Source organism: Staurois parvus, unplaced genomic scaffold (genome assembly GCF_062004578.1).
Source record: "Staurois parvus isolate SC_StPar_1 unplaced genomic scaffold, SC_StPar_1.0 ptg000386l, whole genome shotgun sequence".
Classification (NCBI taxonomy): domain Eukaryota; kingdom Metazoa; phylum Chordata; class Amphibia; order Anura; family Ranidae; genus Staurois; species Staurois parvus.
The window spans coordinates 566,331-591,430 of NW_028318182.1; the positions used below are offsets into that span (position 1 = coordinate 566,331).

General features: G+C 43.2%; 1 protein-coding gene across 1 annotated transcript; it reads left to right on the plus strand.

Moving 5' to 3' along the window:
- The first annotated feature begins 2,081 nt into the window (after positions 1 to 2,081).
- On the plus strand, positions 2,082 to 3,048 carry LOC149455880 (apolipoprotein L3-like). The gene has a single exon (XM_089685766.1). The coding sequence runs from the start codon at positions 2,088 to 2,090 to the stop codon at positions 2,826 to 2,828; it is 741 nt and encodes a 246-aa protein (XP_089541892.1). The 5' UTR covers positions 2,082 to 2,087; the 3' UTR covers positions 2,829 to 3,048.
- The last annotated feature ends 22,052 nt before the right edge of the window (positions 3,049 to 25,100 follow it).

Sequence of the window (25,100 nt, forward strand, 5' to 3'; positions counted from 1 at the left end):
ACTTTCATGTAAACCAATTAATTTACACGTATTGGGATTTTTTTTTGCAAAGACATGTAGCAGAATACATTTTGACCTAAATTTATGATGAAATTAGATTTTTGACATTTTTTTACTGGACATGTTTAATAGCAAAGTCAAAAATAATTGTTTTTTTTTCTAAAAATTGTCGGCCTTTTTTTTTTTATAGCGCAAAACATAAAAACCACACAGGCGATCAAATACCACCAAAAGAAAGCTAAATTTATGGGAAAAAAGGACATATATTTCATTTGGGTGCAGCGTTGCGTGACTGTGCAATCGTCAGTAAAAGTAACGCAGCGCCGTAAAGCAAAAAATGGCCTGGTCAGGAAGGGGGGGGTAAATCCTCAGGAGGGCAAGTGGTTGAAGGACAGGGTGCCCAATGTATGATCTTGCACACAGGCTCCCTGATTTCATAAAACACTCCTGTTTTAATCCATACAGCACTGGAAAATAACTGTTCAGGAATATCCGATGGGTATAAAGGCAACATAAAGAGATTATGGTCACAAGAAGCATCCTCCTGCAAGATATGGGATACACATCATAACACATAACTGTTAAATCTCCCCCCTCCAAAAAAATTACAAAACTTCAGTTTAAAGAGTTAAAACAATAATGAAACTAGAGAATGATGACAGCAGTGATCAGTGTACATAGAGGTGAAACTCGAAAAATTTGAATATCGTGCAAAAGTTCATTTATTTCAGTAATGCAACGTAAAAGGTGAAACTAACATATGAGATAGACTCCTTACATGCAAAGCAAAATAGTTCAAGCCATGATTTCTCATAATTGTGATGATTATGGCTTACAGCTCATGAAAACCTCAAATCCACAATCTCAGATATTAGAATATTACATGCAATCAATAAAACAAGGATTGTACATAGAACAATATCAGACCTCTGAAAAGTATAAGCATGCATATGTACTCAGTACTTGGTTTGGGCCCCTTTTGCAGCAATTACTGCCTCAATGCAGCGTGGCATGGAAGCTATCAGCCTGTGGCACTGCTGAGGTGTTATGGAAGACCGGGATGTTTCAATAGCGGCCTTCAGCTCTTCTGCATTGTTCGGTCTCATGTCTCTCATTTTTCTCTTGGCAATGCCTGTGGAAACTTCACACTGAACTTCAAGCATCTTGCAGTGTGTTCCTCTCCATTCTTCCTCCATACTCTGGGTCCTTGGTTTCCAAATGAGATGCAAAAGTTGCTCTCATCAGAAAAGAGGACTTTGGACCACTGAGCAACAGACCAGATCTGTTTTTCTTTACCCCAGGTAAGACGCTTCTGACGTTGTTTGTTGTTCAGGAGGAATACAACATTTTAGGCCAATGTCCAGGATCTGTCTGTGTGTGGTGGCTCTTGATGCACTGACTCCAGCCTCAGTCCACTCCTTGTGAAAGTCCCCAACACTTTTGAATGGCCTTTTCCTGACAATCCTCTCCAGGCTGCGATCATCCCTGCTGCTTGTGCACCTTTTCCCTTCCACATAACTTTCTATTAATGTGCTTTAATACAGCACTTTTGGAATATCCAACTTCTTTTGCAATTACCTTTTGAGGATTTCCCTCCTTATGGAGGGTATCAATGATGGTTTTCTGCACAACTGTCAGGTCAACAGTCTTTCCCATGATTGTGATTCCTACTGAACCAGACTGAGAGACCATTTAATGGCTCAGGAACCCTTTGCAGGTGTTATGGCTTAATTAGCTGATTAGAGTGGGACACTTTGAGCCTAGAATATTGCACCTTTTCACAATATTCTAATTTTCTGAGATTGTGGATTTGGGGTTTTCATGAGCTGTAAGCCATAATCATCACAATTATGACAAATCACGGCTTGAACTATCTTGCTTTGCATGTAATGAGTCTATCTCATATATTAGTTTTAAGTTGCATTACTGAAATAAATGAACTTTTGCACGATATTCTAATTTTTCGAGTTTCACCTGTATACGCTACATATCCTAATAAATAGATTACTACAAAGATGATGTTTTTCTCTTGGCATGTATTTCATATACTTTCCTTTTTTAAATCTTTTTTGCAGATTGGACAATACATGAAAGAATTCAGAGAAATCAATAACATACTGCAAGAGCACCTTAGCAAGTGTATCAAGGAATTGCTTGACATTGCAAAGTACATAGATGAATATCATAGAAAAACCACCATTACTGGTGTCTTTGCAAGTTCGGTGGGCATAGCCGGAGGGATCACCACTGTAGTAGGCCTGGTCCTGACACCTGTTACATTTGGTTCTTCTTTGATTGTTAGCGCTGTTGGCATGGGTGTGGCTACAGCAGGAGGACTTGCTGGTGCTGCGGCCTCTATAGCAGACAGTGAGAACATCAAAAAGAAACTCAAAAGAGTAAAAGAAATTGTAAAAGAAATTCAGAATCATATTGAGCACATACAAGTGATTTCTGAAAAAATTAACAGTGTTTTACAAAAACGTGGTATCAATGACATCCGTAATGCTGCCACGGTTGGGGTTATACTCAGTACAGCAGTTCAGGCAAGCAGGCTGGTCCGGCTGGGCAGAATAATTGCAACTGCAGCTCGAGGTGCTAAAACAGCGGCCCAAGGGGCCCGTGTGATTACGGCTGTTTCTGGGGTTCTTGCTGGATTGTTTTTAATTATTGATACATATTTTATTGTAAAGGGAGCACAAGATCTAAAAAAGGGTTGTAAAACAAAGGAAGCTGCTGAGATTAGGGACCTGGCTCAAAAACTTAGAAAACTCAAAAGTGAGCTACAATCTAATGAGGAAGAGATGAGAAAGGAATTTCGAAGAGCATAACTGCTTTCATTAGGCTTGTGTCTGATGCTTTGTTATCTGTGCCACATCTTCTCAAAACCCACTCACAATATGGGCATGCAGGCTTGGAACATCACAGAGGGGGACTACGTCTGCTTCCCCAATGCTCAAGGGATATTACGCCACATGTTTGCTGCATAAAGTTTTACTTTAATATAATTTTTTAGGGAAATCAATAAAATAGGCTGGAAGCACTACTAAAACCGCCAGTGATTAATCAGTCATTACAAAAACCTCTCTATGGAGTGAGGTATACAAGTAGCAGGTAATAGCTTGTAATAGTGATTAATCCCACACATTTGGAGCATTGTCAATCATTCAGTCACTTCTGCATGCTACTTGTGTACCTCAATCCATAGCCATTTGTTCTACATGTGTAGTGGTCAATCAACACTACTACTATTAGCAATTTTATTAACATGTTTGAACTACTAAATATTGCTAATGTGCTCCTAGCCTTAACATAAAGCTTTTGACACAGAAAATATTGAATACGTTAATCACATAATGGTGTAATGAATTGTGTTTGTAAATGCAAATCATGTAAAGTTATAGCAGCTGGGAAGTAATATATCAAACAGTAACTGCTGTCAGTTTTCAGGTGATGGTGTAATACTCATTTATCTACAGACTGTCATTTTATGTCATTTTTATTTTAATAGTAAATGTTTTTTGTTTCTGTCAAAAAGGCATAATAAATAGTTGAATGCATTGTATCAGTTATTAGTTATATGTGTTCCTGTGGCAATCATTGGATTAAACATTTATTTCAAATCACTTCCTCATTAATTTCTTTATTTACTTTACACCTTGACAACAGATATGCTCTGCACTATAGTAAATGTAAGTAAGCATACAGACATTGTAAGCACTGGGTCTATAACACACTTCAGCCCACTGGGACATTAGAGCGATATCACACAAAAGCAACCATCTATTATATTGCAGCTTACCTATTCTTAGATGTGATGGCTGCATTAGTTTTCTGCTTAGGTTGTATTCACACTTGAGCGTTTTGTAGCTTGAATCGCGAAGCTCCAAAAACACTCAAACTTAAACAAATCAATTTTTCTTTATGGTGCCTGCTTGTGCGATCAGGTGTGAACAGGCACCATAGAGAACAATTGATTTTTTAAGTTCGAGCATTTTTGGAGCTTGGAGCTTCAAGCTACAAAACTCTCAAGTGTGAATGCAGCCTTAGGCTTTCTTTCTTTTACTTTCTTCTGGTGAGCTGGCCAGTAAGTCTGTTGCTGCTGTCCAAAGGTGTTTCTGTTTCTCTTTTATCCAGAATACAGACACTCTAATACAGGAGGTATGTTAATGGCAGGATCACCAGGTGAAAACAGAGCGAATAAAGACAAAAAAGAAAACTAATGCAGCCACAACATCTAATGCTTGGCAAGCTGTAATATATTACATTTTTGTTTTTGGGTTTAATACCGCTTTAATCATAGCTGATTATAGGATATACAAACACAGTTTTCAAAGTATCTGCTTCACTCAGATTGGAGGCACAATTTCATTAATTGCAGACAAATGACAAACAAATCGTATCAAAACAACTAAAGACAACACTTCATAACAACAGTTTATACAGACACCACTCAAAATATGACAAACATTCATTTGGATTATAATGGAAAACTCTCAATGATGGGTATAAATTGACTACACTAATACTCTTCAGTATGAATTTCTATCCCACTTGAGGTTTAAGCCCCATGGAACCCTAGTATGTAGTCGGAATATTCCTATGGCTGTTCTCTCAAGCAGTTTCCTATGTAAGTTCCTTCCTAGGATTTAGTGCTACCCTCTGTATAACATGAAATGAAAAGCAGGTCATGTTTCCTGCATGCACATCTCTAAAATAAGGAGACACAGTAGAGATTTTAGAGGTAAACGTACTCTTACCTAAGGGGTGTTTTCTGAAAGCAGTGCATCTGTGTGCAAGATTAGAAGTGGGCCCCTAGCCCCTAAAAAAGAAAATGTGGCATGCGTAAAGTGAATGATGTTATGGACCCCTTAACATCATTTACTCCTGATTCCTGAACCCCTGCATCACTACTGACCTCTGAACTCAGCGTCACTTACTGCTAACCTCTGAACCCTGGGTCAGTTACTGCTAACTCCTGAACTCAGCAACACTTATTACGGACCCCTTAACATCATTTACTCCTGATCCCTGAACTCTGCATCACTACTGACCCCTGAACTCTCAATCAATACTGACCCCTAAACTCATCATTAATTACTACTGACACATTAACTCAGCATCACTTACTACTAGAGATGAGCGAAGTATTCAAAAATTTGATTCGGCTGATTCGCCGAATTCGCGGAAAAAATTTGATTTGAGTCGAATATATTCGCTGCGAATTTAACTTATAAAAAGGGTGTTTCTAGGCTTCAGAGAGCCTTTATATTAGTGCAGAACACTGTACCTTTAATTTAAATGCCCTTGGAGTCTGCTGGGGAAGAGAAATAATACTGTCAGTCAGTATGACATGCAGATGAGTGCCGTCGATCTTAGAATCACCGCACACTTCACTCATTTGGGCAGTCACGGGGCCAAAACCAGAGTGTGGAGCCACAGTGTGGCGGTGGAGGCAGCAGCAATGGGAGGCCATACAGCACCCTATGACAAAATGGAACCCACCAGCAGTGTGAGGAGACCTGAAAGTGGCACATGGCAGAGTGTGGCGATGGAGACAGCAGCAATGGGAGGCCGTACAGGGACCCATGACACACTCTGGACCTGGCAGCAGCAAGAGGAGGCGGTACAGGGGCCCATGGCAGAGTGGCGAAGCGTAAGCAGCTTAAATTGAAGGCCATACAGAGGCCTATGTTAAAAAGTCCCCCCAGCAGCAGCGTGGGGAGACGACTATTAGCCTCCTCATGCTGCTGCCTGAGTAACGATTCTGTGTCCCTGAGTAACGATTCTGTGTCCCTGAGTAACGATTCTGTGTCCCTCAGTAACGATTCTGTGTCCCTGAGTAACGATTCTGTGTCCCTCAGTAACGATTCTGTGTCCCTCAGTAACGATTCTGTGTCCCTCAGTAACGATTCTGTGTCCCTGAGTAACGATTCTGTGTCCCTGAGTAACGATTCTGTGTCCCTGAGTAACGATTCTGTGTCCCTCAGTAACGATTCTGTGTCCCTGAGTAACGATTCTGTGTCCCTGAGTAACGATTCTGTGTCCCTGAGTAACGATTCTGTGTCCCTGAGTATTGATTCTGTGTCCCTGACTAACGATTCTGTGTCCCTGAGTAACGATTCTGTGTCCCTGAGTAACGATTCTGTGTCCCTCAGTAACAATTCTGTGTCCCTCAGTAACAATTCTGTGTCCCTGAGTAACAATTCTGTGTCTGTCCCTGAGTAACGATTCTGTGTCCCTGAGTAACGATTCTGTGTCCCTGAGTAACGATTCTGTGTCCCTCAGTAACAATTCTGTGTCCCTGAGTAACGATTCTGTGTCCCTGAGTAACGATTCTGTGTCCCTCAGTAACAATTCTGTGTCCCTGAGTAACAATTCTGTGTCCCTGAGTAACAATTCTGTCTGTCCCTGAGTAACAATTCTGTGTCCCAGAGTAACGATTCTGTGTCCCCGAGTAACGATTCTGTGTCCCCGAGTAACGATTCTGTGTCCCTCAGTAACAATTCTGTGTCCCTGAGTAACAATTCTGTGTCTGTCCCTGAGTAACAATTCTGTGTCTGTCCCTGAGTAACAATTCTGTGTCTGTCCCTGAGTAACAATTCTGTGTCCCTGAGTAACAATTCTGTGTCCCTGAGTAACAATTCTGTGTCCCTCAGTAACGATTCTGTGTCCCTGAGTAACAATTCTGTGTCTGTCCCTGAGTAACAATTCTGTGTCCCTGAGTAACGATTCTGTGTCCCTAAGTAACCGTTCTGTGTCCCTGAGTAACGATTCTGTGGCCCTAAAGTCTCTGTGGCCCTAACTCTGTCCCTTCATACAGACAGGTCTGTCTCTCTTGAATGACCGGAGGCTAATGGAGAATTCTAAGATGGCCGCGATTTATAGCTCCACCATTACACAGTGCTGGCTGGCTGGCTGCTGATTGGCTAATGCGATCACATGTCATGAATGAATGAATGCATTATGGGTCAGCGCGCCTTGTCTGCGCGCCTTCCCAGAGATCCCCGCTCCGTCGCCACACATGTCGCCGCTATTTTTGGGAAAATTCGATTCGCGCATCCGAAGTTGGCTAATTTTCGGATTTGGCGCGAATCGAATATTTCCCAAACTTCGAAACGAATTCCACTTCGCCATGTTCGATCCGCTCATCTCTACTTACTACTCCCGACCCCTAAACTCAGCGTCACTTATTACTTCTGACCCCTGAACTCTGCATCACTACTGACCCCTGAACTCAGCGTCACTTATTACTCCTGACCCCTGAACTCTGCCTCAATACTAACCCATGAACTCAGCATTTACTGGGTTATTTACAGCTAACCCCTGAACTCAGCAACACTTACTACTGACCCCTTAGCATTGTTTACTCCTGATCCCTGAACTCTGCATCACTACTGGCCCCTGAACTCAGCGTAACTTACTACTTCTGACCCCTGAACTCAGCATCACCTATTACTCCAGACCCCTGAACTCAGCATCACTTCCTCCTGATCCCTGAATCACTACTGACCCCTGAATATAGCATCATTTACTATGGACCCCTGAACTCAGCATCATGTACTCCTGACCCCTGAACTCTGCATCGCTACTGACCCCTGAATTCTGTGTCTCTTATTACTGAACTCTGAACTACAGAATTTAGGGGTCAAGAGTAAATGACACAAAGTTCAGCAATGATACAGAGTACAAAGTGCAGAGGTCAGTAGTAAGTGACACTGAGTTCAGGGATTAGTAGTAAGTGACACTAAGTTCAGAGGTCAGTAGTAAGTGACACTAAGTGCAGGGGTCAGTAGTAACAGTACATTCAGGGGTCAGTAGTAAGTGACACTAAGTTCAGGGGTCAGTAGCAAGTGACACTAAGTTCAGGGGGCAGTAGTAAGTGACCCTCTGTTTCACAATACCATCAAACAGCCCTCCCCTGAACAGCTTACCTGTGTTTTCCTTCTCCTTGGGATCATCACAGTACTCAGAGTACTGGAGCTCTGGCACTCCTCCTCTTCCATGGTCCCGTAGATGGTAGCACAAAATATGAAGCGTGATAGGATAGAACCCAGGGTTGAAGCTCTGAAGCAAATTTACAACCCTCCCCATATACCTGGGGATCTGCATATATGATAGGAAGGTTTTTCTTAATAATGCTAATTATACTAATGAGTTATTTTTAATATGTGGTGACAAATGTGGCTACATTTTTGGTATTCCATGATGTTTTTTCCTTTTTACCATGTGTAGCATTATATTCAATAAGTTCTGCTCTCGGCTTTAGTTAAAGTAGAACTACAGGCAAAACATTTATTTTTTATTTTGCATAAAGCAAGGGAGGGCTAGAACCCTGTCAGATTTTTTTTAGTCACCATCTGTGTCCCATTGCAGAGATTTTGCTTCACTTCCTGTCCAAAAGCCAAACAGGAAGTGAGGAAATCCCTGCAAATTAAGGGAATTCCTTGGGGCCCCCCAGGTCATCAGAACTAGTGTCCCCACTGGAAGATTTCCCCTCTATTACTTATCTGGGGACAGTCCAAAATTCAGGATTTTTACTTTCAATGATAATAGTAAACACAACAAATAAAAGGGGAAATCTCTCTAACACGGACATAGATATCAATAAAAACTGACAAGTGTTTTACACCATCTCCACTTTATCCAAAACGTAAAAAAGAGGTTTGCCTTTCGTTATGGTTTAAGCTTGTTTTTGCCCTGATCAGTAAGGGTCCATTCACACTGAGATTCACAGCTGTCCAGTTTAGTGTCCGGCAGCTGTCCATTCCAGCTGCAGTGAGCTGGCAGTGTGGTATGTGTTTCAATGCATCACACAGATTTCTGTTTATTATTTTTTGTACAAACGTTTTTTTTGAAGTGTACAAAATTGACACTCAGGGGCGGACTGACCATTTGGAAACTCGGGCACTGCCCAAGGGCCCGGGGTCAATAGGGGGCCCCATGAGATGCCCCTGGTACCTTTTTCATAGGCTTTTTTGAGTTTGGGCAAGGACACAGGGGCCCCATGATCCCCTATTGCCCAGGGGCCCCATGAGTTGTCAGTCTGCCCCTGGTGACACTTCATTCATGTCACTGTACAGCGGTGTGATGTGTTGTGCTGCTGTACAGTAACATGCGATCCTGTCCAGTGTGTTGTGATAAGACGCAGCATGCTTGCATGGGGGTGCATTGCATTGTGAATTGGACACATAGAAAACAATTGTTTTTTGTGTGTCCTAGTGGCGATCTGTGTTCTTCCTGGGTGGTAAAACGCAGTTCGCAACATTATGTTTGAACAGGGTCTAAGACCTTTAGGATTCTCTCTCACTGTTAGATGTGATGTGATCACCTCATCTTCTCCAGGTCAGCTGAAGATCAATTACGGGGGGCTCTAACAATCTCCCTTCATAATAATAACAGGTATTCATTACTATGACCGATCCTTCCATACCAGCACTATTATCTTTCAAAGGAATAACAGCTGCACATTCCATGGAGTTAAATTGTTGCCATTTAAAGTGCAGTCTTTTTTGAATTATACAGACTCCCTCTCCACTACCTCTTGAAAACAGTCCACAGCTTTGCTCCTTGACTGCAACATATAAAAATATCTGAGTGAGGCAGACGTACTGTTAGGCCTGGTTCAGTGTGGGCCGCTAAGCTGCTGTGCTTACATTTCACACAAGAAAAAGGTGCATGCACCTCTCCAAAAATGCATCTTCAGGAAAACCGCACGGTCTGTTTGACCATGTAGTATCCCTGTGGTTCCCGCTCCCACGATCCTGCTGCGGACTTAGATGAATGAATGGCCCACTGCGGGTGGTTGGGGGAACTGATGAGGTTCCCACACCAGCAACCAGAGCGCACGGTGCGGGTTAGTGTGAATCTAGCCTTAAACTGTGTTTGTACAATATATCCCATAACCGGCTACGATTATGACTCCCGTGGGCTGTAAAGAGTTAGCGGGTTGTCCTGTGTGTTTTTATACTGATGTAATAAGTAGGTTGTGGATGAGCTGATGACTGCTAGACATTTCTATTACATTGTACTGCACATCCATGTCTTGCAAGAGGATGACTGGTTCCATGCACCCTGAGAGAGTAAAGGGTGAGCTGAATGTTTTACTTTTGTTTGTTAATACTGTTTAACCACTTGCCCTCCTGAGGATTTAACCCCCTTACTGACCAGGCCATATTTTGTGATACTGCTCTTCGTTACTTTACCTGACAATTGCGCAGTCATGCAAAACTGCACCAAATTGAAACTTACGTCCTTTTTTTTCCCACAAATATAGCTTTCTTCTGATGGTATTTGATTTCCCATGCATTTTTTATGCTACCGCTGGCATGCCCAGGAATGGATGGCAGAGCACCAGTGAAAAGCAACAATAAGCAACATATATCGTGGAAGCCACCGGACCGGAAGTCCAATTGGCCAGCGGCACCCCTGCTGATGCCACTTTCTGAAAGGGCAATTTCTGGAACCATCCATCTTTTAAATAAAAAACTGATCATGAAATTATTCTGTCAACAGAAATCTGCAATTATTATTATTATACAGGACTTATATAGAGCTGACAGTTTGCTCAGCGCTTTACATTATGGAGGTAGACAGTACAGTAACAATACAGTTCAATACAAGAGGGATTAGAGGGCCCTGCTCCTTGGAGCTTACAATCTAGGAGGGAGGGGATAGTGGTACAAAAGGTAATTAGCTGTGGGGGATGGAGTGGTTGGAAGGGTAGAGGATTCCAGTATTAGCTGGGGTCGGGGTAGGATTCCCTAAAGAGATGGGTTTTCAGAGTGCACCTAAAAGTGAGCAGAGTAGGCGATAGTCTGATAGATTGGGGTAGGGAGTTCCGGAGGATGGGAGAAGCCCTGGAGAAATCCTGGAGATGAGCATGGGAGGAGGAGACAAGGGAGCTACAGAGTAGGAGGTCTTGCGAGGAGCGGAGAGTACGGTTTGGGTGGTATTTAGAGACAAGATCAGTGATGTAATTTGGGGCAGTGTTATGAATGGCTTTATATGTCAGTGTTAGTGTTTTGAATTTTATCCGTTGGGCAATTGGAAGCCAGTGGAGGGACTGGCAGAGAGGGGTGACAGATACAGAACGGTTAGTAAGGTGAATGAGTCTGGCAGCAGCATTCATGATGGACTGAAGTGGGGATAGCCTGCGATGAGGTAGGCCAGTGAGGAGGGAGTTACAGTAGACAAGGCGAGATATAATAAGGGAGTGAATTAGTTGCTTAGTGGTTTCCGGGGTAAGGAATGGTCGTATTTTGGAGATGTTGTGGAGGTGAAGTCTACACGCGTTTGTCAGCGATTGGACCTGGGGCTGAAAGGACAGATGGGAGTCTAGGATTACACCTAGTACCCTGGCGTGAGGGGTGGGACTGATGATAGTGTTGTTGATCTTGATGTAGAAGTCAGGGGGGGGGGGGGGGGGCATGGGCTGGGGGGAATACTAGGAGCTCAGTTTTGGAAATGTTGAGTTTGAGGAAGTGGAGTGACATCCAGTCCGATATGTCACTTAGTAGGCTAGTGATACTATTGGAGACTGAGGGGGTGAGGTGAGGGGTAGAGAGATAGATTTGTGTGTCATCGGCATAGTGCAATGCTCTGTTTAGGAGACCAATCAATATCATAATGGAATCAATCATAATCATATCAATGCCATTCTAAAAAGGCATTTTCATTACATTTTCACCCAACAACTTTTCTCTCTTTTTGGCTGTTTGAAATCAGGCATTGAATGAAAAAATTAGTGGTGCATCGAAATGAAAATTCTGCACCGAAACCAATTTAGGATGCACTTGGCTGAAAACCGAAACTGTAATGGACAGGTTTTTTTTCAAATATATTTTTTATATATAATTTTATTATATTCAACTTTTTAATTAATATCATGGATTTAAATTAATATGAATTTAAAAAGTACAATCCAGTAATATAAAATAGCTTTTATTGAAAGTAACACACAAAAATTGGACAGAAAATACAATTAAATAAATATAAAATTAAATAGATCCGTTTTTGCATTGAAGTCAATAGGGGGTGTTGTAGCATTGAAGTCAATAGGAATCAATTTTGCTTTGAAGTCAATAGGACGTGATTTTGCATTGAAATCAATGGGATGCTATTTTGCATTGAAGTCAGTGAGACACAGTTTTGCACTGAAGTCAATGGGGCACGATTTTTGCATTGAAGTCAATTATCATTATCTACTAAATTAAAAAAAACAATGTGCGCTATCAAACTAGTAAATAAGCTAATAAATTAGAGTCGCTGCAATAACACTTAAAAGGTGATCCCACACTTAAAACATACATAAATAGTGTTGCGCTAACTCATATAGACATAATAGTCCATAAACAGATTCAAACGTTATAGTTCAATCAAAATCTGAAATATAAATATACATATAAAGTGCTTGAATGGTGAAAATCACATAAAGTGCTTGAATGGTGAAGAATCACGACAAAATGCTCCGAATAAATAAATGAAGTCTATTTGAAAAACACGGTGCTCCACCTTAATGCAATGTTCCTCCACCTAAAAATATATATGGATGGCCGCTCACCTCCTACTGTGGACCCATAGATTAATACAGGTCAACCAGGCATGGTAATTCCAAAATGATGCTCTAGATGGCAGCAGAGAGCTGATGACAGGCACCCCTTCAATAACAGTATAAAACAGGACTCTTCTCAGCTTATCTCCACATATAGAAAGAACAGAGGACATCTCCCATAGTGGAATATGGTTTTAATTCCACATAAAATCATTGCAGAGTCTCACTCACATAATAGAAGCAGTAAAATAGCAAATTGCAATTCAAAACTCTCGCTCTGTCACTCAGTCACCACCCCAGAAAAAGAAGAAAGGGTCCAAGGAGATCAAAGGGTAGAATATCTCCCTAATAGAGGGCCTCCAATGAAACCTTTATTGCCACAGAGCCAGCATGCTGGAAATTCTATGTATAGAACAAATAAAAGAACCTGGAAACCGAAAGGCCCAAATGGATTTCAAGGGAAACCATACTGGCGAAACAAATGGAATGAGTACAGACCCCATCCGAATCTGAATAGAGGATCAAGACACCCTTAGAACTATGAGAGAAGTCCTTACAATAGGTATAGACCATATGAGAGAAGTCCACTACCATTATACAACAGATATGAAGCCCTGAGATATGACGAGACCTACAGTTGCAAGAAAAAGTATGTGAACAGTTTTGTGAAGAGGAGTGGTCCAAAATTACTCCAGATCGTTGTGCAGGTCTGATCTGCAACTACAGGAAACATTTGGTTGAGGTTATTGCTGCCAAAGGAGGGTCAACCAGTTATTAAGTCCAAAGGTTCACATACTTTTTCCTCCCTGCACTGTGAATGTTTACATGTTATGTGCAATTAAACCATGGCAACATCTAATGTTTGTGTAGTATTATGTTCAGCAGACTGTGTTCTTCTATTGTTGTGACTTAGATGACGTTTAGAGCACATTTTGTGCCCAATTCAGCAAAACTCCACATAATCCCAAGGGGTTCACATACTTTTTCTTGCAACTGTATTATAACACCCCAAGAGATTTTTTAGTGGAGAGGAGACAATAGAGACCCCAACCATGGCAAGAAAGAGGGATGCCAGTAAGTAGACGTCCAAACAGAGGAGGGGGTGCAGAGCAGGCTGGAAAAAACAAGCAAAAAAGAGATCAATAGGTGATGGAATATTCAATATTACTGGAGTCAAACTTAGTAAAGATGAGATCAAAGTCTTTGATAAAGGCTTGAAATTTGCCCCCAAAAAGAACATAAATAAATTCAATGTTTATTTGGATCTTCAAAAATATGTGAGAAAATTTAAATTTAAAAAAATATATGTTAGGAAAACCAGAGGAAAAAATGGTGATTAATAAAATGGTCACGAATAATTACCAACATACAAATTTGAGACATAAGTCACTATTCAACCCACAAAATAATGATAATGGACATATTTATGTTTATAAGAGGATGGTATCTCAAGATTTTCAAAAGATGGAGATTAAAAAATGTAAAGAGATCAGAGAATTGGAGATGGGAATTAAAAGTCTTGAAAGCTAAGATGACATAGTGATCCGACCTGTGGACAAAGGGGGAGGGGGATTGTAGTTCTCTCCAAACCCTATTATACGGTTGAATTACAGCAACAATTGAATGATACAGATACTTATTGTCGCTTATCTTCGAACCCAACTAGTAAATATAAGAAAGAATAGGATAAATTGATACACAAGGGTATATCCAAAAGGTATCCTAAATTAAAAAGAAGGAAGGTATTTAGTCCCTGACTCATGTAGGATTCCAGTCATATATACTATCTCTAAATTGCATAAGAATAAAGACAATCCACCTGGCCGTCCAATAGTGAATTGTATTCAGTCCATAGGGGCCAGGTTGGGACAATATATAGATGTATTAGGGAGAGTTCAGGGGCTGCTGAAAAAACGCTGAACGGCTCCTAAATGTGAGTTTATCAGCTGCAGTGTACATGAGCCCTTACACTGATATTGAAGGTGGTGCCTGTCATCAGCTCTCTGCTGCCATCATTTTGGAATTACCATGGCTGGTTGACCTGTATTAATCTAATGGGTCCACAGTAGGAGGTGAGCAGCCATCCATATATATTTTATATTTTGATTGAACTATCACATTTGAATCTGTTTATGGACTATTATGTCTATATGAGTTAGTGCAACACTATTTATGTATGAATTATCATTATCTTTTTTCTATTGGCAAAATGGCAATAACCCTATTTTCTGCTGATTATTATTGGCAGCTTATATATCACTATTGTAAAATGTGGAGCTGCGCTAATAAACTATATGTGAACCCCAATACTTCATGGGTGAACAGTATTCCCTTACAATCAATAATAGATAACTAAGTCAAATAAGACATAAACCCCACAACCTCTCCACCCCCTCTCCTAAGTAAGATAATCCACAAATATACACAATATTAACCTCCCTGGCGGTATGATTATTTCAGATTTTTGGTGCTGAAAGCGGTACCATTATTTTGCATGGAAATATGTATTTTTTTTTATTGTAGGCTGTAATTTTTAGGAATAACTCACTGAAATATGTCCGAACAAGAGTCTAGTAAACATCCCGGGTATGATAAAATTTGAAACACGAAATCATAAATTATAATTTAATAAATAATCATAAAAAATAATAATATAATAATAATACATTTAATTCAATAATATAATCAAACCGAAAACACTGAAATTTGAAATATAGCGCCAAGTTCGTACATTGCTGAGCAAAGTCGCAAAATCGTTTTCAGTGTCTGATGACGAGTTTCTCCACGAATCATTATCACTCAATTCTGCAAGTGGTTCTGATTTACTATCGCTGTTCTCTAGCTGATCTAAACCCGCTTTTGACCTAAAGGGACACTTTTTGGACGCCATGGATTTTTCTAAGTTTCCAGGCAGAAAGAACAGACAAAATGTAGGCAGGGCACAGGACAAAGCACTAGGGACAATATGTATGTGAAATGGGTTGAAACAGCAATGTTTTACTGTGAAAAATGTGTTTTGAAAAAAATGACATTTTTTAAAATTTTCAAATTTCCCGCCGCCGCCACCGCTCGTACGTCCCGACGTCATGGGGACCGGAACACAGAAGCCGGATGCCGGAACACAGAAGAGGAGATGGCCGGGGACGCTTTAGGGGACACATCGTGGGAGCGAAGGACAAGGTAAGTGCTGCAGGGACTCCCGCATGGTAAGCCCGAGTGTAGCTCGGGGTTACCGCTTTTGGTACTAAAATTCTACCCCGAGCTACACTCGGGAATACCGCCAGGGAGGTTAATACACATATTAAATGCTGTGAAACTGAGAAAACTCCAAAACGACAACACCAGTGAAAAAATAGTGACTTAAACGCATGTAAATTTTACGTGCCCTGGATAAACTGGTGTGAAAGAAATAATAGTGATCCCACTGGGGGATAAAGACAAAGTGAATCAGTGAAACCACTCCTTGTGGTAAACCTACAAAAAAAGAAAGAGAAATCAAATGAATAAACGCATGTATAAGCTCAAAATAACTTGTGAATAAAAACAATGCCAGTGATCCCAATATGGGATAAATAAAGTGAATCCGTGAAACCACAAATGTGGTAATTAAGAAAGAAAGAAAAAAATCAGGTTCAACGCCTGTAAATCACTAACAATCACTATATACACAAAAGTGACCCCCTACTGGGGATGGGTGAACACCACAAAAAAAATAAAAAATAGGCTAAATGCCTATAGACTGATACATAACCCCAAATGGGGGTTCTAAATAAGCGACTTCAAACAATGCTTCACACTTTCCGTATATCCACAAACATAAATCAACAGTGGATAATCCACCCACCAACATAAACAAAAAACCAGACCCCAAAAATAATAATTATCGTGACCTAAAAAGTGAAAAAATTAAGTGTCCAAAATATAGAAAAGTGTCCAGAACCATCCAAATGGTGGAGGTGTTCTGTAGTCCTGTAATCACCAAAATGTGCAACAGGATACTATGAATCCCACTCTAGGTGCAATGGCCCCTCACCTCCATGCGGTTACCCTGCAAGGTCAAAACGCTTTAAACAATCAAACACCACCGGTTGGGAACACGGACTCCCTCCAACGGATGTCAGGTCCACCGCCGTGTCAGTTCCCTCTCTGGTAACCAAGGTCCTGCATACAGCCTCCTCTCGGTGGTCCTAGAAGTGTTAGCTCATTTGACTAGAAATTACAAGCCTTTAGTACCTATCCACATGCTGTGGGTGTACTTATACATTGACCTCAATAGGAGGTCCAAGATGGCGTCCGCACCGGAAGTTGCATCAGCACGCCGGACATTGTGTACCACCAGCCCACGAGTATCGTCACAATGTCACGTGACTTCATCAGGGTATAGTGATTGGTGACTGGTGCTGTGTATTATAGGGAGGCCATCCATCAATCAATTGGAGTGGAGGCGGGCTTAATGGTGGCCATTTTGCTGAAGACTGAAGCCAAGGACATATATTTCCCAGACCTCTCCTCACTAAAACTCCAGAATTAAAAAGGGGAATGTAATACTCGATCTCTACTCTTCCCTAAATCGTGGCATTATAACATATTCCCACAGATAAAGTGTAAATGCATGCTGAGCGGAATAGCCACATAACAAATCCTATAAGTATCAAAATCTTGTTAATGGAACCGTTGTACGCTATCATGTGGGACTACAAGTACAAAAACAACCCACAGATAAACACAGGTAATAAAACTTAATTGTGCGGTCAAAAATTTCAGGTGAGAGCACAAGTGGTGTCAGTGTTGGTGAAGGCACATTGGGTATGTCAAAACGAAGATTTGAATGGCACAAGTCATCATTATATATTGAAAGAATCACGATATGGAGATGGACTTTATTATTCATTAGTTCTTTATGTACATTGTTTATTATTATATTTATATTCATTTTATAATTTTTTCACATTGGGGTTTTTTTGCTATTTATATTTAGCATTGGTTAACATTAAGAGAAATGCGGCACAATCGTATGTTTTCAAGAAATATTTTCAAATTGTAATCTGAAAATGTAAAATGCAGGAATGCTAGCTGCAGCCTTAACAAACATTAAAGTGATTCTAAAGGCTCACTTTTTATTTAATTTTTTATAAGAAACATGTCATACGTACCTGCTCTGTGCAATGTTTTCCTCTTCTTGAGTCCCCTGCCAGTGCTCCTGGCCCCTCCAGCCAGCTGAGTGCGTGCTCACTCCCAATCCGGCTCAGTGTCCAAAAGACACACAGAATGCGGCTCGGTCCCGCCTCCCTGCTCACCCCTCAGCTGGCTGTGATTGACAGCAGCAGAAGCCAATGGCTCCAGCTGCTGTGTCTGTACCAGTGAGGAGAGACAGAGCTGCTGCTCTCATGCACATCGTTGGATCAAGATTGGGCTCAGGTAAGTATTTGGGGGGGACTTGGGGGGAACTGCTTGCAGAAGGTTTTCTTACCTTAATACAGAGAACCACTTTAAGCAGAATTCAGTAGGCATGTTCCAGATATTGGAAACTGGACTGAGCTCTTTAGAAGTTTTCTAAATATGTATTAAATATTTACTGGTGAAGTCTAAACACCATCCATAAATGATGATTCTCAGACTAGCATTTACAAGCTAGGGTTAAAAAAATACCCATGTGTACATAGCCATAGCGCCTGTTATTATGCATTAGGTCAAATGTCTGTATGGCTTAAATTTTACAGGATATAATGTGTATTACCTTTTCTAGCTTCATTTTCATCTGTCTTTTGACTGAATCATCAGCCTGTAAGTACAAAAAGGTAAATCAATATCTGAATTGTATCAATTATGTACATGTCTTCACAAGTAGTACATTTTATGCAGCCTACCATTTCTGGTTTTACTGCTTGAAAAATCTGCCGGTTCAAGATTTATAGGTGACAATGTACTAGAACTAAAAGAAAACCCATTTTAAACATTTAAAATGATTTCAAGTACAATATCAGTGGTACATAGATGCTGTATATATTAATAATTATATCTTTTTATCTCATTAAAGAACTAGTGGATTAGTGCTAAACCATTGTGGTTGTATTGTGTGACACATTGGAGCTACCACTAACACATTATTTATCAACTATAAACACTTCTATGCCTGCTATATCAAACTATTTATGAGGTTCCCTTTTCTGGCGTAATACTTGCTTCCTCAATGAACGAGGGTACACATGCCCACATACCAAAGCCAATGGGACCCAACGAGTTAACCTAATTTTATAATTAGGATTTGTATAGGCAAGAACTGGGGAGCTTGTGATCAAATTTTCCTAAAGAAAGAGATCGAGCACATATTATCCATTTCTTCTTCAAAATCAATGACATAAGAGAGAGGATAAAGCACCTCTTATTGTGTTATCAAAGTCAAGCCAATTTGTATCAGTAATGGTATATATCAGGGATCAAAATGTAACAGCAATATACTGCTTGTATTAAGAGACTATTATAACATGTCCCTGTCCTCATCGTAGTAAATCATATATCCACGATAAGTATTTATAATTAGTCCACGATAAGTAATTATAATTAGTCATCTTTTTAAGTGATCCATTGTGGACAACAAAGCATAGCTGAATTAAATATATTATTCACCCATCAGTGTTTTCAGCTTCACTGTTCAGCAATGTTATCTCTTCAAACAATCATTCTCATTGTTCACTATAAGCAAGTACATATACATTCATTCATGGAAGACGCTATTCCCCAATTTGTCCCTGACTGGAGACTGCTGCTATAAGCTATTTCTAAAAGTGAAGGGGGGGGATTGGCTTTCTAGCTCTATACACTGTATCTCAGAGTTCGCCCATAACTCCTAATGCCTCTATCCAGGAAGGAATCATGCATAAGTAGGCATATTGATGTTATCTTGATCCCAATCAATATAAAAGGTTAGGCAGAGGTTGCTTGTTCTCAGTCCTATAAATAAGTATAAAGTGCTCTAAATCATATACAAAATAAGAGTGCTCAAACCCCAAAAAAAGAAAAATGACCTCAACATGTTTCACTCCTACAATGGAGCTTCGTCAGGAGTAAATATATGTGCACCCCATATTGTGTCAAGCAAAAGCACAAGGTTCAATGTCAGGAATGGAGATTTTTTATTATGTATTGATGTCATACATATCCATCAGACCTATGTATAAAAGTATAAATATAAATAAATAAATACAAAACTCAACAGAAAGGAAACTAAAATGTCCCAACAGTCCCTGGGGGAAAAAAAAAACAAAAAAAAACTCAAACATAGCCTGAACGGCTCATAAATAAAAGTCCATAACCTGAAAGGAAAAAACGGAAACTATCTACAATATTTACAGTACAAGGCCTTTATGGCCGAGACCACATGACTAAGAGCCTTTATGGCTCAGACAAAAACATAAACCATATGCAATTTCCATATTCAAACCTGCTGCTTACGGCCTATATGGCCTAAACTATATACAAAGGACCTAACCATACCATTATATACACCACAGGGGAGGGCTAAGGAACCCGCAGATCTTCCACGTCTGACCCCTACAACCTACCATGCAAAAGGCTACCAAAAAGATCCGAACGCAAAAATCTAGGGAGTGCTGAAGGCAGAAACTAGGGACAGATCCCACCACCCGAGATCAACAGACCGCAGCAACAGGCTTGATGTTCCTCCATGCCTCCATCCAAGCTCTGCGTCGCAGCCTGTCTTTCTCAAGACCCCGAATTTTCCCCACCTCACCAAGGATGTCACTTGCCACCACCTGAACAGGGAGGACCTTCTGCCGAATGGAGACCTGACACCGTGCAATCCAAGTGTAATAACGGACAACTAAGCTGACTAAAAACAGGGTGTCCAAATTAAAACCCATGCGACTCTCGAATGCTCCGTACACCCACTCCGCATACGACATGCGATGGAGGAAAGGAACACCCAGAGCCCCTCCCACCTGTTTATACACCTCTACGTTAAAGGGGCACTGAAGCAAGAAGTGGTCCATAGTCTCCACTTCACCCCCACACTCCGACCTCGGACAACCACGGTCATCCGCAGGACGGTACTTCAGGTTACCCCTCACGTAGAGCCTGCCATGGAAGGCGAGCCAGGCCTGGTCCCGCAACTTCAGGGGGATCCGCTCCAGATTTATCAACCGCAAACCCTCCCTCATAACATGGCCCGGGCAATCTCTCAAGGCCAGCGGCGCATGGAAAGCAGATGCCACAATCCTCTCACCCAGGAGCCTCCTGGGGAGGGACCGGACCTCCTCCGCAGTCACATGCCACCGCCGGAGTAACTTCAGGCACGGGGCCACATAAGCCGGGAGCTCACCATGCTTGACCCGCAGGCTTCTCACTGGCCCGCCACTCTCCCAACTGTGCAGAAAGGGTCCAAACCAGATCCGGAACAGTCCTACCCATGCAGGCGGTCTCTCTGCCAGCATGTTACCAAAGTTATGTTTCAAGAACATCAGAGAGAAAAAGACCACCGGGTTGACCATACCTAGGCCACCCTCCCGCCTGGATGAGTAAGTCACGTCCCTCTTGACAAGGTTCAGCCGATTCCCCCATAACATCTGGAAGAAACAGCTATAGATCCTCGTATAGAGCGATTCTGGCAAGAGGCAAACGAAGCTGACGTACAAAAAGACTGGGAGCAGGAAAGTCTTGATCAAATCAACCCTTTCCCTCAAGGAGAGCCGCCACCCCTTCCAACATCTCACTTTGACCTCGGCATCCGACAGCTTGGATTCCCAATTTTGCTTGCTGTAATCAGCAGAGCCAAAATTGATGCCCAACACTTTGATGTTCGGCTGAGGCACCGGGAAGGCGTCCGGGAGTGAGAAGCTCTCACCCTCCCTACCCATCCAGAGAACTTCACATTTGTCCTGATTGACCTTGGAACCTGATGCCTCGGCATACTGATCCATTACTGAAACCACCTCCTGCGCCTCCTCCGGTCCAGAAATGAAAACAGAAACGTCATCAGCATAAGCCACAACTCGCAAAGGCGGATCTCCAGTGGCACCCACCAGCACCCCACTCACCGCCCCGCCATCTAGCCTCCTGACGAAGGGGTCGATGGCAAAGGCATAGAGCAAGGGACTCAGCGGGCACCCCTGGCGCACCCCAGATCCAACCTCAAAGGGCTGCCCAACCCAACCATTCACCAACATGAAGCTCTCCGCCCCTTGGTACAATGTCTTCAACCAGCTGATGAACCTCCCCTCCAAACCATACCGGTCCAGGAGATACCAGAGGTACTTGTGATCAACTCGATCAAAGGCCTTTGCCTGATCCACCGCCAGCAAGTACTTTCCCCATCCTTCAGCCTTACATCGCTCCAGAGCCTCCCGGACAGCTAACACCGCTGTGAAGGTACTCCTGCCCTGGACCGAGCAATGCTGCTGACGAGAAAGCAAACTGTCTGCCACTGACGACAAGCGCCAGAACAAGATCTTCGCCAGAACCTTTCTATCGACATTGAGGAGGCTGATGGGGCGCCAGTTCTCAATAGCCGAAAGATCTTTACCCTTTGACAGGAGAATAACTGCAGACTGTCTCATGGAAGGAGGGAGAGATCCCTCATCCAGACAGCTGTTATACACTTCCACGAGACGAGGTGCCAGGCGGGATTTAAAAGCCTTAAAAAACTCGGCAGTCAGACCGTCTGGCCCAGGAGTCTTTTTAATGGCCAGACTATCAATCGCTCTGGACACCTCTTCTGCAGTAATCTCCCCAGTCAAACTCGCCAGAGGGACATCACTGTCCAGACCAGGCGTGGATTCCAAAAAGCTCGACATCCCTGTCCGGTCAAGGTGTTTCTCACTCAGTAAATCCGCATAAAAAGACCTGGAGACCTCCAGAATCCCTGACCTGGATTTAGTCAGGGACCCTGTACTATCCCTCAGAGCAGAGATCGTCTTAACTGCTGCACTCTGTTTGCAATTCTGGAAAGGGTCAGGAGAGTGGCATTTCCCATAATCCCTCTCCAGAACCAAAGAGGCACGCCGATCATACTGGAGTTTCCTAAGGAGAAGCTTCACCTCCGAGATTGCCCCCGAATCTCCACCGCTAGAAACAAGGCGGTCGAGCTTCCTCCGCAACCGCTGGTAGGCGTTATACTGTTTAAACTGCCGTCTCTTACCAATAGCCTTGAAAAACCTGCTGATCCGCACTTTGGTGAGCTCCCACCACTCAGACTTACTGCCGCAGAAATCCAGCACCGTCTCCTGCGCCTGAAAGAACTCCTCGAAAGATCGTCTCACCTCCTCGTCCTCCAGCAGAGACGAATTCATCCTCCAGATGCCCTTTCCTCTCAGCGGCGTGTCTGAAATATTCAAGGTGACAGATAGCATAAGGTGATCGGAAAACTCCACTGCCTGACACTCAGGTGCCGAGAAGGCAGAGTTCTCCTTCAAAAAAAACCTGTCTATCCTACTCTGGCTATTACCTCTCCTAAAGGTGAAACCCGTGCCGTCTGGGACACTGTCAAGGCAGGAGCTGAGGAACGGACAGGCAGGCCTAACAATGTAACGCACTGGCTGACGACAACCACCACCCACAGACCAAAGTCCCTCAGGGCGCGGAGTCTAAGTCCCAGGCTGCCCTTCACCAGGGCCCCTGATGGTGGGGATGGACTTGATGCAGCCAGGAACCAGGTCGCGGCCCCCGAGACACCTCAGCTGCGGTAATGGCCGCCGCCAATGGCGTGTAGCTGGTGGAAGAGACAAAAGAGTAGTCAGACAAGCCGGGGTCAACAACAACAGGACAGAACAGTACAGGACAGCAGACGAGAATCACAGGTCACGAGCCGGGTTCAGCAACAGAGGGTCAGATCAAAGGAGAATACAAAGAATAGTCAAGACAAGCCGAATCAGATACCAGGAGAGTCACGAGAGTCAGAACAGAGTGACAGCGACACAAAGACACAAGACACAAGTGCAAAGAGCATGTGCGGGCCACAGGCTTATATGTCATCAGCCACACCCCTCTGGAGGATGGACCACAGAAACCTGAAGGCATAAAAGGGCTCCCATCATGCACAGCAGAATCCAAGATGGACACCAGCACATGAAGTAACATAACCACAGGGAAAAGGTAGGACCTTGACAGTACCTCCCCCTCAAGGGCCCCTCCCCCTCCGCGGCTCAACAAAAGGTTTCTGAGGAAAGCGGGTATGAAAAGCGCGGAGGAGGACATCCGCGGAAGGAACCCAGGAACGCTCCTCGGGACCATAACCGCGCCAATGAACCAGGAACTGTAATTGACCGCGCACCAATCGAGAGTCCAGGATCCGGCTCACCTCATACTCCTCATGACCGTCAACCCGGACAGGACGGGGCCGAGGAAGAGAGGTAGTGAAGCGATTGCAGATCAGAGGTTTCAACAGGGAAACATGAAAGATATTGGAGATCCGCATCCCAGACGGAAGGGCAAGTGCATAGGCCACCGGATTCACTTTGCGGAGAATGCGGAAAGGACCGACAAAACGGGGAGCCAGTTTGGGTGTGGGCACCCGAAGATTGAGGTTGCGAGTAGACAACCACACCCGATCGCCGACCTGGTAGGAAGGAGCGGGCAACCGTCTGCGATCAGCCTGGAACTTCTGGCGCTGAGCTAAGTCCCTCAAGGCCCTCTGGATCTGCCCCCAAGAAGAACGCAGGGCAGCAAGATGGTTCTCCACAGCCGGAATGTCCTGTGGTGAGAACCTCTCAGGTAATACCGCGGGTTGAAACCCATAGTTGGCCATGAAGGGAGACATCCCGGTGGAGGAGTTGACAGCCGAGTTCCTGGCAAACTCTGCCCACGGCAGGAGATCGGCCCAATCATCCTGATGGTCTGAAATATAACACCGAAGGAATTGTTCTAAGGCCTGATTGGAACGCTCCGCAGCCCCATTGGACTGCGGGTGGTAGGCTGATGAAAAGGAGAGACTAATACCCAACTGGGAGCAGAAGGCACGCCAGAATCTGGACACGAACTGACTCCCGCGGTCTGAGACAATCACCTTAGGTAACCCATGCAGGCGAAAAATCTCCCTGGAAAAGACCGTGGCCAGTTCCTGCGCTGTGGGTAATTTCCTGAGTGGAATGCAATGGCACATCTTGGAAAACCGATCGACGATCATGAGGATGACCGTATGACCCCGAGACACCGGGAGGTCTACAATAAAGTCCATCCCTAGATGTGACCAAGGACGCTCCCCATTGGGAATGGGTTGCAGAAGACCCAAAGGGAGATGCCGTGGAGACTTATTCTGGGCACAGATCGAACATGCCGCTACATAAGAGGCAATGTCGGCACGGAGGGTTGGCCACCAGAATAAGCGAGAGACGACCAAACACAGCTGGTTCTTCCCTGGATGCCCGGCAGTTTTGGCGTTATGGTAGGTATGCAGCAGGCGGGTGCGCAATCCCTCGGGTACGAAACATCTACCCTCCGGCCTCCCGGGAGGAGCATCAGTTTGAGCCGCCAAAATCTGCTCCCCAAGGGGAGAGGTCAGACTGGTGCGAATGGCAGCCAGGATCTGATCTGGAGGTAT

Excerpts from the sequence above, each read along its gene's own strand:
- LOC149455880 (XM_089685766.1), top strand. The coding sequence starts at position 2,088 with ATGAAAGAATTCAGAGAAATCAATAACATACTGCAAGAGCACCTTAGC.